This window comes from Phyllostomus discolor, chromosome 5 (assembly GCF_004126475.2).
Source record: "Phyllostomus discolor isolate MPI-MPIP mPhyDis1 chromosome 5, mPhyDis1.pri.v3, whole genome shotgun sequence".
NCBI lineage: Eukaryota > Metazoa > Chordata > Mammalia > Chiroptera > Phyllostomidae > Phyllostomus > Phyllostomus discolor.
Genome location: NC_040907.2, coordinates 153,907,969 through 153,923,146, shown reverse-complemented (window position 1 = coordinate 153,923,146; position 15,178 = coordinate 153,907,969). Strand labels below are relative to the sequence as shown.

General features: G+C 46.7%; 2 protein-coding genes across 4 annotated transcripts in view; both read left to right on the top strand.

Moving 5' to 3' along the window:
* The window catches only part of FBXW4 (F-box and WD repeat domain containing 4), a 73,205-nt gene that overhangs the window by 12,440 nt on the left and 45,587 nt on the right, over window positions 1-15,178 (top strand). For all 3 annotated transcript variants that reach the window (XM_036027186.1, XM_028512113.2, XM_036027187.1), the window contains exons 2-5: window positions 1,193-1,288; window positions 3,627-3,812; window positions 4,283-4,415; window positions 9,579-9,673. In XM_036027186.1, the coding sequence (XP_035883079.1) occupies window positions 1,193-1,288; window positions 3,627-3,812; window positions 4,283-4,415; window positions 9,579-9,673 (510 nt within the window). The remainder of the gene's footprint in view (window positions 1-1,192; window positions 1,289-3,626; window positions 3,813-4,282; window positions 4,416-9,578; window positions 9,674-15,178) is intronic.
* On the top strand, window positions 9,903-12,624 carry LOC118500486 (small nuclear ribonucleoprotein E-like). The gene is made up of 2 exons (XM_036025093.1): window positions 9,903-9,915; window positions 11,943-12,624. The coding sequence occupies exons 1-2, from the start codon at window positions 9,903-9,905 to the stop codon at window positions 12,278-12,280; spliced, it is 351 nt and encodes a 116-aa protein (XP_035880986.1). The 3' UTR covers window positions 12,281-12,624.

Below are 15,178 nucleotides of genomic sequence, written 5' to 3'. Positions count from 1 at the left end.
CGCACTGGGGATTGTGCCCATCAGGACCAGGGATCAAACCCTCAACCCAGGCATGTGCCCTGACAAGGAATTGAACCTGCAGCCCTTTGATTACAGGATGATGCTCCAACCAATTGAGCCACACAGGCCTAGGCTAATTAGACTTAGTTTTAAAATTACTGCTCCTTGCTCTAGTCATTTCCAAAATATTTTACAGTCCTCACATTTATCATTTCTAGTAGCAATATATTCTTGTGCATTAGTACACCATTCTCCCCCATTTGGACTATTGCCAGATTTTAGCTCTAATATATAGCTGCAACTATAAATATCTTTATAAAAAATATATTTTTCTTTTGAATTATTTCTTTGTGATAGAGTACCCAAAGTGGGAATGCTGGGTCAGAAGCTGTCATTTAACAACTTTTCTCAACAGAATTCTTTTCTGAAAGGCTGCTCCAGCATGCTGCTAGCTGTGTATAACCAAACCCAAACCCTTCTATCAAACCAAAGCTAGAGTGGATTTTCCATTTAATAGATGTGAGGTGGTGCTTCAGTAATTGTTTCAGTGTGTATGTCTGTAAACTGTTGTTGTGGGGTGTTCCCCCCATGTTTTATCATGTGAGCGCTGGGGGGCCTGTTCTCATCTGCTGTTGGATGTGGGTGACAGGGTATTGCAGTCTGGGTGTGTTGTCCTGGCAGATTCCCATCAGTCCCTGAAAACTTTTAAGTATGGAACTTGTACCTATGGTATTAATTGTTCATTTTCCCTACTGTTTGGGGGAAATTTCAGTCTCTTTTTTTTTTCTATGCAGTATTTAAAATTTAAATACTTTAAACTCTTTTAGTTAAAGAGACTGTTTTAAGTTCATTGTTTCAGTATTGGGGAATGTATTACATTGTGCTGTGAGACGATAATCTGAATCAGAGTTTTCTTTATGGACAGCCTGTGGTTCCAGCAGTGTTTGCCGTCTTTTCTCTCTTAGGTCGCTTTGGCTTTACTAGGGATACTGGAAAGGAAAGACCGTCCTCCTCGGATTTCTTAGTTACCCTAGTATGGAGAGTGGAGTTTTTCCTTTCTCGTCTCCTAGCCCCTTCACTTATATCCAGAAATGTTCTGGGTGTTCCCGAGTCCTGACTTGTAAGCCCATGGCATTTTCTCTGGCTGGTAGTTCGTCGTAGTGACTGGACTATCTGTTCTGTCTCTACACAGGATGGCCAGTGTGCCAGTGAAGGAACGAGTGAAGGTGTCTCAAAACTGGAGGTTGGGACGCTGCCGGGAGGGAATTCTGCTGAAGTGGAGATGCAGGTTAGTAGCCTCTTGACTCTGAAAGCTACCTGGGACAGAAAAGCATGCTGGAAGTGAAAAATCGGGTCCTGGCTGGGGCGCAAATAGCCTCTCTTGGGTGGTATGACCCTGGTGATCCTTTAAACACCACAAAGGGGCATCAGAGGGACAACTTTTATTCACATTACCAAGAGGATTACAGAAACTGTAATTTATTTTAATGAGTTTCATATTTTTTATGATTTTAAAAATAACATTTGTATTGTAGAAATTTGGAAAAATAGAAAAGTTTAAAACTTAACTTGTAAGTTACCACTCAGAGGTAACCACTGTTAAGGTATCTCACCAAAAGACATAAATGAAGCCAATATTTCAATGCATCTTGTTTTACAATTATTTTTCTTTAATTCTTCCAGTGTAGAGAGTTAAACCTTCACTCCTGGCTTCCTGTAGTTCTCTCCCTTTACTTTATTAGAGGGCAAAGTAGAATATAAGTTTTGGATATATGTATGTTATGGGAGGCAGAGCTTAGGAAAAGCGCCAGCAGATATTAGATAATGGCTTTGGTAATGCTAATGCCACAGATTTTATGCTTCATCAATGCTAAATTATTTCAGTTACTATATGACTCCCTAAAGACAAGTGCTCCTTGTGGATTGGTTGGAGTGGATAGCGAACGCCATGATTCCTCATTCTTGGTTTGCCTGTACCTGCACCGACAGACGCAGGCTTCTTCTTCCGGGGGCCCTTTCAGTCCGGTCTGCTGTTTCACTGGCATCAGTTGCTGTGAGTGATGTGGTAGTGCTGATGGAGAAACGTGGGCTTTTATGATGAAGGACTTCACCCTTAGCTTCCCACTTTTGTCTTTTAATACCAGAAAGTAAAGTTTATTTCTCTATCAAGGTTTTGTCCCTGGCATTTTTTTTTTTGGCTGGTTTAAAGCAGTTTGGCAAATAAACACACAAAACAGTTAGCAGGCTGCCCCGGGATTCTCCACTGTTCACCTGGCATGAACCGAGTTTCTTGTCCTAGGCAATTGCTAGGCAATGGCTGCCTACCAGGTGGCTCTAAACATGAATTCCAAACCCCTCTCTGTTTGCCGCCCACTTGGATGTGCCACGAACTTCTGCAAGGGGATGTTGAAGAGGAATGTGTATAATGAGTGAGAATGCAGGCATCTATACACACTGTACACATGTTGCACATAATATATGCACACACTTGTAAAACCTCATGAGCAGAAAGTCGGTTACTACAAAGTCCAAGCTGCATTTAATGGCCCGTCAAGTCAATTTGCAGAACTTTTCCACATTCCCATGACGCTTGTATTAAGGAGTCTGGGGAAGAAACACAGCCCAGTTTGCTCAGACGGGCTTGGCAGTGAGAGCTGGTGTCTCCGTAAATGGGGTGAATCAACTGTCCCTGTGCTTTGCTTGGGACCCGGTAGCCCCAGAATCCCTAGGTAGACTTGGCAGGCTGCTGGGATGTCTACCTTGGGGAAAGGGCTTAGTCCCCACCAGAGAGCCTGGTGTCTGGCAGAGTCTTCTCCCTTCCTAATGCTCACTCTGTGCCATAGGACTGGTCTGTGGCTTTTAACCTCTCTTCTTGCTGCCAGATTGTAAAGGGGAATCTTTAACTATGTGTGGATTTCTTTTATCAGCTACCAATGAGAGCAGTTTCCCTTTAGCCCCTGAACTATAGTAAACTGCCCTAGGGGCTGTGCTTTTCCATTGCCACGCTTACCGTATACCTTCTAATAGAGAAATGCAGATACCCCTGTGAAGATCTAGGCATCTAATCAGTACACTATTAGCATCCTTTCCTAAATGGCTTTATTCCTTTTACTTATAAATGACCCCTTTTCTCTAGCAGGACAAGAGAATGGAGCTTCCCTGGGATCACTCTTCTCTTTTCTCTATCATAGCTAACCAATCTATTGGAACAGAGGCATGTAGGGGAGTCTTGGAACCTTGAAATTTAAGCACTTACACTTCAAATTAGTGAAAATACACAATGAAAAAAGATTAGTTCATCAGGGTAGAGGGTTTCTTTTTGGCCCTTCCCACCCCTCAATCATTGCATTTTCTAAGCTCTGCTTACCCAGTAATTCATGTCTTAAGCATTCTCCAATTAAAAGTACTATTTAATTAGTTTTCGAATTCTCACTTTCTTTTGGATAGTCCAAAGATGATAAGGTCACCACAGAGTTCTTTGAAGAAGGGGAGAGTGAGGCATATATAGACTTAGTCTTGCAGGTTGTCCTCGCCACGTTGGGGATCAGTCGACCTCTCCAAAGATTGAAGTCAGGTTTTCATTTTGTATCCTGATGATCCTTACATATTGTGTTTCCTCTCTGCAGTCAGATGCCCTGGATGCAGCTAGAGGGTGATTCTCTGTACATATCCCAAGCTAATTTCATCCTGGCCTATCAGTTCCGCCCAGATGGTGCCAGCTTGAACCGTCGGCCCCTGGGAGTCTTTGCCGGGCATGATGAGGACGTTTGCCACTTTGTGTTGGCCAACTCACATATTATCAGTGCAGGAGGGTAAGTGCTACAGGTTTCTCCTTCCACCCTCTTCCTCAGGACTCTTCAGGGAACACCTGCCTGTGTCTGACTGTTCTGTCTTAACTCCAAAGGGATGAGGACAGAGACTAGAAGGAGTAATTATTCTCTCTCCTCACCCCCCGCCCCACCCCCCCTTTAAAGCACAGAGATTTACCAAAGGCGTTTGATAGGGTTAGCTGGGGAAGGAAAACAGGAAGAGCCTTTAATGAAAAGTGAAGCTGGTCTTGATACTCCCAAGGGGGAAATTTGTTTGGTCTCTCAGCTCTGTTCAACCCCAAGTATACTGAGGAACTAAAGGTAGCTGGAAGGTCAGAACCTTATTGGACTGAACTGCCTAAAGCTTAGCAAATTCAATGTCATTCCAGGCTTGGGCTATTTCTGTAGACTTTTTCTCTTCTTACAGAGAGAATAATTGGCTGTTTGGGGTGGGCTTCTTATTTCTCTCCTAGAGATGGAAAGATTGGTGTTCATAAGATTCATAGCACCTTCACTGTCAAGTATTCGGCTCATGAACAGGAGGTGAACTGTGTGGACTGCAAAGGGGGCATCATTGTGAGTGGCTCCAGGGACAGGACGGCCAAGGTGAGGTGGTCGCCCCCTTACATACCGTTATTCCCTTCTGTCTATAGGGAGTGGGGCGGGAGAGGGTGGATAGGGCCGAAGTCTCGGGATTGGCTGAGAGCCTTGGGTGGGGGCGGAGCAAACAACGCAATAAAGGACTCACTTATGTGCCTCTGGCATGCAGCTTGCCATGCCAGGTTGTGTCCTTGCCAGCTGGCCTGGGGAAGGAGTGGACAGTGGCTGGGAAGCTTGCCACTCACTTGAAATGTGGCGTGAACTCAAAAACAGAGGGCCTGGCCAGCTTTTCCTCCCTGGGCTGAATTTCCTCAAGTTTGTGGGTTGAGTTCTGACCCCAATATTTTATTTTAAAGTCTCCCTCTTTTTACTTGCTCTCTGTTTAGGGAGGTTAATTTTTCACCACCTTGTTTATAAGCAATCAGGTTGATAATTAAAATGTGTTTTTACTGCTTCTCTAGAGAGTGATGTGGTCAGTAAGCAGTAGAAAAATGACAAGAGAAGGGTGTTATTTGTTGCGTCACTGCCAAATTGTCTGGTCTACAGTCAGACATCTGCCAAGACCCAGCAGAACGAGCCTGATAAGTAGTGTGACCCCTGCTTTATGGACTCGGCTCCTCCCATTTGAGTCAAGTAGGCTCCCACCCGTGAGGGAGAGAACCTTTCCTTTTGAGTGTCCAGCAGCCCTAGGCAGGGCCCGTATATGCCTGGTCTTTTGGGGCTGCTGTGGGAACTTGGCTGACAGTTCATTCAAGGGTGCAGGAGGCCTGGTGGTATCTTGCCTGTCCGTTTCTCAGCATCTGGAGACTTCGTCGTACTAATAGGAGCAAACTCTGTGTTCGTGTCCGCAGACAGGCCTCTAGAACACATAGTGAGAGAGGACTCAGGTGAGGGACGGCCTAGTCTTTGCTCACTAATTTTTCTGACTCCGTGCCCTCTCTGGTGACTACTCCATCTTGGAAAAATGTCACTAATTTATATAAAAAGAAAAGCTAAGTATGTTCTTTTTTGTTTGTGGAAGTTTTCCCTTCCTTTGCTGTTTTCTTCCTCGCACTTCGTATTCTGTTGGAGACATGCGCACCGGCACAAGGAGCCTGAGAAATCCAGAAAACCTTTGAACCGATGTGGAAACTGAATTTCCTGTCACCTGCTCCCATTCCCCCACCCTGTACTTCAGGTTGTTGATCGGTCACTCTCTCTGTACCCTTGAACTGCTATGTGTGGTCATGAGGCTTGCAAAGCCTCCTTGCAAAGAGACTGGACTTCAGTTTCTCTACTGCTCAGAAGTCAATTTGCACAGAAACATTTGGTGGCATGTGTGACCTAGATCATCCCACCTCACTACAGCATCTACTTGTCATAGCTTCAAGCTTCCCCTGGCTCTTCTTTCTCGTTGGCATCTCTTTCTTCCATCCTGTTCTCTGCTCTGCTACCCTGGGCAGTGTGAAACTAAGCCTCATGAGCACACACAGCAGTTCAAGGGTGTGGACTGCTTACAGTCAAAAGGTGACGACAACAGCTCTCTGTGGGATACTGGGTTAAGTACCAACTCAGCCCTACTTAGTGACTTAGTTTTTAAAAAAGTACTGAAATAGGGCACTATTTAATTCTAAAATCGTCACCGAAGCATATCCCGTTTCTTTTGAGGATTTCTTTTAGGTCAGTGGCAGCACTCTCCCTCCTGGTTCTTCAACTTCAGAAAGCTAGTCAGCTCTTTGGGGCTCCCCAGTGACCTCCAGGCCGGCTTATCTTTCCCCGCTTTCTGGATGCTGCTTTCGTTTCTTCCTTTCCGTTGCTGGCTTTGTATTTCTCCACCTTCATCTTCCTGGCCCATTTCTATGTTAGTTAGTCTTGTATAACTGACTCTCCATTTTCTTTTGGTGGCATTTGCAGTTCTACCGCTGCTACTTCAGCCTTCTAATATACATGAACCTGTGTAAGAACTACCATGCTTGCCTTCAAATATCTAAAGCCTCTTTTTGAGGGAGTTCCCCAAATATGTACTGTGTCTTAGAAAAGAGGTTTGTTTTATTGGTGTGAAGGAAACGAAAACATTTTCTTTGTAAAACTGCTGAGCAAGAGACTTCCCCAAAAGCCCTCTTCCTTCCTCTCTCCAAACTTTAGTTTTAAACTTACTGTGACTTAGCTGGAGCTGCTTCTCTGGGCTTCAGTGGGGCCAGCCCCGTTCCGAGATGCGGCAGAAAGGTGGCTTGTGTTCTCAGTGGGCCTGGGCTGGAACTGGCCATCCCTTGGTTTCTTCCTTTTTCTCTGTTCTTTCATTCATTCTGATACGTGCCTATGCAAGGCACCCAGGGCTCTTCAAAGGGGAGGAAGATCCAGCCCCTCTCCTCAAGGGGAGCTGAGGCCTGCGTGCACTGTGAAGGGGACTGGAAATGGCTGGAGACTGAGGTGTGAAGCTCCCGGGAAAAGGCCAGAAGGTTCAGAGGGTGGAGGGATCACATCTGGCTTGGAAGGGGAGATTTTCTGTAGAGGGTGCATTTGAACTTATTTTTTCTCCTTTTAGTTATTTTTCAGTGCATACATTTCTTTGTTTGATTTATAATCATATACAACGTAACCAGGCACTATGCTAAGCCCTTTACATTTATTTATCTTTCTCATTTTATCTTTTAGGATAATTTTCTGTTGCATAATATGCTTGTAATATATTTTAGCTGTCCAGTGTACATTGCTGTATCGACTTTATTTTATGAAGTTTTCCATCATTATTTCAAATTATTTGTTAGTGTCATCTTTAATAGCTTCACAATGGACTTGCCATAATTTAGTTGCTGTTTTTCCTCTTGGTAATGTTTGTGTCTAGTTTTTTTCCTATAGTATTAAGAACCATTATTATTGATGCCTAATATCTACCAAATTCTTTGCTACTGTGCTGGGTAATTTATACATATCTTCACTTTTCCACACTGCAACCCTGAAAGATAGGTATTCGTTTTCATTTTATACGTGAGGAAACTGAGGCAAAGGAGTTATGAAACATCTGTAAAACCAGGGATGATAAGTAACAAAGAGGGTTCAGCCCAGATTTGTCTGGTTCTAAAGTCCTTTCTGCGACTGCAGGCTCTAGGGAATATTTTCATCATTTAGTTTTCTTCAATTTAGGATTATTTTCTCAAAATGGGGTCTCAGCAATAGAATGACTAAGTTAAAGGCTTTGATGATTTAAGTTTTTTTTTCTTTTATTGATTCTAGAAAGAGGGGAGGGAGGGAGAGAGGGAAGAAACATCGGTTACCTTTTGCACATGCCCCGACTGGGAACCTGGCCCACAACTCAGGCATGTGCCCTGACAGGAAATTAAACCTGTGACCTTTGGTTTTCAGGATGACACCCAACCAACTGAGCCACAGCAGCCAGTGCAAAGACTTTGGTGATTTTAAAGGTCTTGGTACATATAGCCAACTGCTTTTTAGAAGAACTGTATAAATGTCCACTCCCACCGGGTTACATCTCCAGGGATGGGTCTTCTTTGTATTTGACCACTGAGGGTGAAGGCATGTTCGGCATACTCATGTTTCGGGTGGATGGGGCACTGCTGGGGCAGGTCAGGAGGCCCGCATTCCTGAGATGATGCTCGGGATTGGCCACGTGCTCTCTGAGCCACTCCTGGAGACCAGGAGCCTTGTTCTGCGGCTTGCACGATCTGGGAGTGCACCGGCCTGTGTCCTGGAGACACCAGTGAATTCAGGCCTAGGCTGTCCCTGTAGATTTTGTAATCAGAGTCCTTAGTGTTTTCCTACCAGCCGTGCAAGAGCATGCCTTCTAGGGGGCTTGCATCAGGGAAGAGGCAAACCTCTCTTTCCATATGGGGCCGTCTAAGAGAGGACATTGGAAGCGCATCTAGTTACTACCAAAGTGGCCTGACCGTAGATCCAGAAGAGTGAGCCAAAATCATGGCACACCGAGAAATGTGTGGTATTTACCTTTGTTTTCTGCCCCTCCTCATTCAGGATCTTCTTGTTAAATTTATTTCTTTTCCCTTTGTTGAGAAAAGTAACTCATGCCCACTTCCCCCCATCATGCACACAAAATCTGAAACACTTTCTCCTTTTATAGGGAAGAGATATCATGTGACCCCAAGGAGGCCGGACTACCCCCACTCCATTCCTTACCCATTAAACTCAAGGAATGTTTCCTGAAAGTTCTTCCATCTAAGGTGCTGACTGACCTATGTGTTCCCCTTATAGCACTGCAGGGACCCTGAGAGGTCATTGACCCATCCGGCCATCCCAGGGTCCCTCCTTGGCTGCTGTCTGGGGATAGCTCTGTATATTTGAGGTTTCCTTTCTGTTTAGTTAGAGGCTTCTATCCCTGTGTGTGTCATCTGGGGTTGGGTGAGGTGGGGGGGCCTCGTGCTTAATGGAAGATTTCTAAATGCACTGACTGCTGAGAGGGCTCTGTGAGTGTTGATTAGAGTTAAGCCCAGAGTGGCTGCTAATGTACATTCCTGACTGATAGGGACCAGATAATGTGCTCCAAGCAATATTTTTAACCTGTAGGAGATATGGAAGCTTAAAAGAGTTAAGCTTTTCTGCTACTTTTGGTGACACTAGGTGCTAAATTCCATGCCGACATGAATAGCATTGGACCCTGGGCATTGTCAACAAACAAACAACAACACACCACCTTGCTACTTCGAGGTTTCTCTTCTTCCATTCTTTCCTTCTCTTGCATCTCTCTTTTCACTCCTCTCTCTAATTCTATCTCTTTTCTCCCGTACTGCACCTTGATCTTCCCCCCCTCCCCTCTATCTCCCCAAAGTGAAATCTTGGTGAAAGATAGGAGAAAGGAAAATCCACAAACAAGGGGAGGTTGCTAAGAGAGGTGAGCCCCACCACTCACTTGTCTTAGTCAGGCCTCAGCTGAGGAATGTGAAACTTCTGATTCCCTGGTAGAAAATCGGTTGGGAAGTAAGGGCCATCGGGTGGAGGCGAAAGAGGGTGGTTAAACTGGGAGCCAGGGTCTATTTGGGTGGTAGGCTATCCAGAAGCCGAGAGGCCCCTCTGCTGGTACCCTATGCTCTGTGTATACAGGACAGAAAGGGTTCTCCATTGCTGCCGCCACCACCATCACCACCCCCTCCCCGTGCATCTTTCCTCCCACGCCCATCCAGGCACTGCCAACGAGAGCATCTCCTCTCCTGTTTCCAGGTATGGTCTTTGGCCTCAGGCCGGCTTGGGCAGTGCTTACACACCATCCAGACTGAAGACCGAGTCTGGTCCATTGCTATCAGTCCGTTACTCAGGTAAGGGAGATATTTTTGGATATGCTTATGTCCGTCCTGTGTAATAATGCTTTTATTTTACAAGGTCAGGTGGGCTAGAAAATCTCCTTTCTACCTGTATGTTCTAGGTTGCTTTAGGTTACTCTCCTGGAGGTTTTGGGAATCCTCCAGAGACTTGAGGTCTGCAGGTCACTGCCTATATGCGTGGGCTTGAGCTAACCTTCCAGGAGCCAGCTTCCTGAGCATCCATATGGCCCAGGAATGTGAGGGAAAAGGTGCTGTGTTAGAACATAACCGAGTCCAGCTATGACGACAGTGTCCTGTCTGGAATAGATGCCATTCTGGGTTGTTACTAAAGCGGAGGCCTCTCAGCACCTCTGGGAGGTGACAGTGCCAGCCGGCCTGCTCTCACAGGTCTCACATCAGTGGTGTGTCCCCTTGGAAAATGTCTCCCGGAGAAGCCCTTACAGAGTTGAGGCATCAGGAGAGGCACGAGGCCTGTGGGCCGTTGGGCTTTCATCTAAAGACATTTCATCCAAATGTGGAGTAGATTTATTGACCATCGTAGCAGAAGTGCCAGGTTTTTGATGATGGCTCTACCCTACCCTTTGGCCTGACCAGTATTTCTCTAGCTTTATCTATCCTGACTTCTGCTTTCTAGGCTCTCGTGGACTCGGGCAGAGCCCCTCTCCTCCCCAGCAGCGGGCACTGATGCCCTCTCCTGTACCTGCTCTGCCACCATGTTCGCCTCGGGTCTTACCCGCTTCCTCTGTCCCTCCCTCCTGATCCAGATGATCAGAGGGAAAAAGCTGTAGGGCCACCACCCTCCAAAACTGAGTTTGAGTCAGTCATTTGTTTTACGAGAGAGTCAGTTCCCCCCTTTGCTCAGCCCCCTTTCCTCCTCTTCACCCCAAGGAGCTTGCACCCCTCCTCCAGCCCCCTTCCACAATTCCCTTTCAAATTTTTTTCTTCCTAAAGAATTAGAGCCGATTAGCCACGTCATTAATTCTTCAATTTGACGGCTGATATAGCAGGACCTGAAACACATTGCTGACCCCAGAGAATGGAGACCCCATTCCTTAGCATATTGACGATGGGAGAAGTTAATTAAAATTCCACAGAGCGGAGGTGTCAGCTAACCTATAAACCTGTCGCTGTTCGGAACAAATCATTGCAGCGATCCTAGGGAAGCGGGAAGGAAAGAGCAGCGGGGAGGAGAGAGGCCTAAGTGTGTGGGAGCTGAGGGTGGAAACCGGAGCCGGCCGGCTTCGTCCGCTCCTCAGTTTCTTCCTCATGCTGCTACCCCTGTGTAAGCCAGCGAGCCCGGCTTTGGGGGTCTGTGGGCTGGATCTGTGTGAGGATTGAAGGACGGTGGGACAGTCTGTGGGAGATGACAGGTGCCCTGGTGACTTTGTCTTGGTGGTTCCCTGTGGATGTCTGCTGGCTTCAGGGGACTAGGGTGGGGTGGGGTGGGGTGGGGTGGGGTGGGTGGTGGAGGGCAGTTCTTCTGGGCTGGAGATGGTCCGCATGCTCCCTGCCCGTGCGTTTAGGCCAAAGAACACAGACAGACTCTCCCAGCACCCCCACGCCATATTCTTCTCCAGCTGCCTCTTCTGGACTGTGCACAGTTACCTGTTAACAGAATGGAGCACAGCAGCTGTTGAAGATGGTGCCAATAAGAAGTTGAGGACAGAGCCTGCCCTCACCAATAAGTAGCAGTTTAGATTACAGTTAAGAGAGTTTGGGGCGGGGGGGGGTTGGCTACAACTTGGAGACTGGCTTTGAGGAAAGACCTAGCTTTCTATTACGAGTATGCCCCCTGACTGCTACTGCTGCTAGCAGCTAACAGCGATTAGTCAGCAGCCCCGGGCCAGACCCTCTGCTGTGTCCTTGATGTACTTCATCTTTGGTGAAAACCGGAGTCTTACATTTTCTTCACATTCTCCTTCAGAGGCTTCTTGGTGTACTTTCTTGACCCTGGGATGAGTCTTTCACTCACTGTTGGCTGGCTGTTCAGCTCCTCACCCAGAGTTATTTGAGATGACCTTTCCCCTAACTCCAGATGGTATCTTGGACTCTAAAAATAGTTTGTAGCTTAATTCCAGAAGTAGATTTTGAGGTATTGCGTGGGTTAGTATGGTCTTTTTTTTTAAAGATTTTATTTATTTACTTTTAGGGAAAGGGGAAGGGAGGGAGAAGGGTGGGAGAGAAACATCAATGTGTGGTTACCTCTGGAACACCCCGCACTGGGGAGCTGGCCCACAACCCAGGTATGTGTCCTGACTGGCAATCAATTTGGTGACCCCCTGGTTCACAGGTGGCACTCAATCCACTGAGCCACACCAGCCAGGGCAGTTAGTGTGGTCTTTTGTCAGCTTCCACCATGGCGTATGTGGCCAAGGCCAAAGAGTGCAGAAGGTGATGGTGCAGCCCATCAACCTTATCTTCAGGTACTTGCAGGACAGGTCTCAGATTCAGGTGTGGCTTTATGAGCAAGTGAGTGTATGGATAGAGGGCTGTGTCATTGGTGCAGAAGAGATTCATTCTAAAACAAAGTCAAGAAAACAACTAGGTCAGAGCATGCTAAAAGGAGATAATATTATTCTGCTCCAAAGTGTCTCCATCTAGAAATGACTGACAACATGAGAAACTGTTGAGAAGCAATACCATTTGTGTTCTTTAGGTGTTCTTTGTTGCAGATAGTCCTTGAACATTTATTCATATTGTTTTGATTACCCTTTTGTTATTACCAGATGACAATAAATGCTGTGTGACTTTTTATTAGAAAAAAATCATTTGCTTTTGGGATTCTGTCATTGCACTGGGAGACCAGAATATATGGTGGTGTTATCTCTGCTCCTTTTTCTCTTACCCAAAACTATTCTGGGATAGGGGCCTTTTCATCTTATTGTTAGATCAATTTCTTCTCTCTGTCCATGGATTTGAATTTTTCAACAAACTTATCCATTTATCCTGATCTGGGAGGCACTGCCTCCCAGCCTTGGGGTCTCTTCTGGGAGACTGGAGTTCTGCTTTGCCACCAGCCAACAGAGTGACCTCAGGTAAGTCATCCCCTTCGCTGAGCCTCAGTTTCCTCATCTATGAAATGTAAAGATTTTTCCTTTATAGACCCTTCTAGATTATCATGACTGTGACATACAGTAATGAATGAGAAAACACTCTGCAAAGCTAAAAGGGCTGTAATACGATGCCCACCGGAGTCTCTCCTCTCTGTAGCGTTCGCTCCGTGGCCTCACGTCTCAGCTCTTGCCCCAGGCTTTGGCTGGCCCTGGTGGAGTTACATTGCTCTTTTGCAGTCTTCTTGAGGTGGGGACTCAGCAGGAATCTCTCTTTCCTCCTGCAATATTCTTGCCCTTGATGGCTACCTTCTGTTCCCCTTCCTGCCACCTTCCTATGGACTGTGGTCATCAGTGTCACTAATGTGATGAGACCCTGAACGCCTCATGAAGAACATGGGGATGCTGTCAGGGCACCCAGCTGTCCTCCTCTAGGGCAGGGACTCCTGGTTTATCTGACTCCTTCTTTTTAAAAAGATTTTATTTATTTTTAGAAAAAGGGGAAGGGAGGGAGAAAGAGAGGGAAAGAAATATCAATGTGTGATTGTCTCTCCTGTGCTCCCCACCGGAGACCTGGCCCGCAACCCAGGCATGTGCCCTGACTGGGATTTGAACTGGCAACTGTTTTGTTCACAGGCCAACACTCAATTCACTGAGCCATACCAGCCAGGGTGATTGACCTGACAATTTCTCACGCCCTCACAGCTCCCTTATACGGTTAGAAGGAACCTGGATAGTTAGGAGATCTGGCACATCGCTTCTCTTAATTCATCTCTTTCTGCAATTTCAAATAATATGTCAGAGGTATTTATCATATTTATCTGATGCTGGGGCTTTTCTGCCTTTTTTTCTTATGTATTAACTTAGACACTTGTAGTGTGAAACATGAAACCTCAAGCCCTAGGCTTATTTTGAGGTGCTCATGACTGAAAGCAAGCAGGTACTCTTTCCTGTGTCCAGATGTCACCTTTCCTTCCCTCCATGACCTTGAGTTCTTGATTCGTAAACAGTCATGGAAGATGATACTTAACACCAGTTGTGTGCTTCGAGCTGTGTTTAGGCACTCAGAAAACACAGGAGGAAAACCACTTGTCTCCACAGCAGGGTGGCAGGCAAGGGCCTTTTACTCTGCCTCTTACCCATCTTCTTGCTCTGATAGCAATGGTTCTGTTTCTGAGATGCATGACTTGGAGATGAAGCCCTCCTCCTGCAGAGGAGGCCTGGCCTGGCACTGTTAATGAGCAGCGGGTTCAGATGGAACAGCAGTGAGCTCCTGAGGCCTGCCTGGGTGGCAGGGCAGTGTCCGGGCATGTTTGTGGGGCTGCGTACGTCAGCCCAGCTGGTCTCACAGACCAACCTCCTGAGGTCACATTGGATTCTGAGCACTGTTCCATGAGTAACACGGAAAAGCTGAGTTTTTAAAATGTCCAGTATGTTTTGTTGCCATCTAAAATTATTGCCAGCTGAATAAAGTTAGTAAATCCTCAAGAATGAGAAAATGCAGAACTGTTAAAGACTTACTTTCACTCCCTTCTGCTTTTCATCTTTTCCTTTCCTTCTCCCTTTTCTCCCCACTTCCTGTGCACTGACCGGACATGTGCTGTGAGGCAGCTCCCCCAGAGGTCCTGTTCGTAGGTGGGGATAAGACGGGTACATAATTGTGATGGTCGCCACGTGATACTAAGTGCCTGAAACTAGGCTGTCTTTGAGGGGGAAGAAGGGTGCCATTCCGGGAAGAGGGAGAAATCGAGGCTTAGAGAAGCTCAAGGTAGGGCACGTGGGGGGTGGGGTGGAAGAGGCAGCAGTTGGTGCTCCGGTCTGCAGCCTGTCATAGTCCACCCATGTCCTATGGGCTCAGGGAGGACTACGAGGCAGGCCCCAGGTCATCGCCATGCGTTTACCACTAGCACATCTTGGATAGTAGCTGTGGCCCTCTAAGGGCTCTGTGGGAACCGGGGCCAGAGTAGAGAGAGAGAGGGGTGGGCTCACTCAGGTAGCTGTAAATGCCTGCCCCAGTCCGGGAGTGCGGGTCCTTGTAGATCTTCAGTCTGCAGGGTCCCTTCCGAGCCAGCCAGCCGTGGGGGTCCTGATGGTGAAATTAATGTGTAGGCCTGCTTGCCCTGCTTGCCTGGGAGGGAAGGAGAGAGGAACCCACAGCTTCTCCTTCCTCTGCAGACACCATAGTTATTACCCTCAGGAGAAAGGAGGTGCTCGACAGAATCCGCCCCCCACCCCAGAACAACTCTTGCTATCGTGAGAGCGAGTGTGGTCAGGACGGCTTCCCAGGACACTTGGGTTTTAATCCCTTCTCTCTTGTTTCTGTCATTAGGGAAATATATGAGTGGTATAGGTGTAGAAACTTGACTTAGCTGTGTTATTAAATATACAATATAATTTTGTGTTACTTTGCTCACTGTGGTGGCCTGTTTGTTTTTTGGGGGATTAGTCC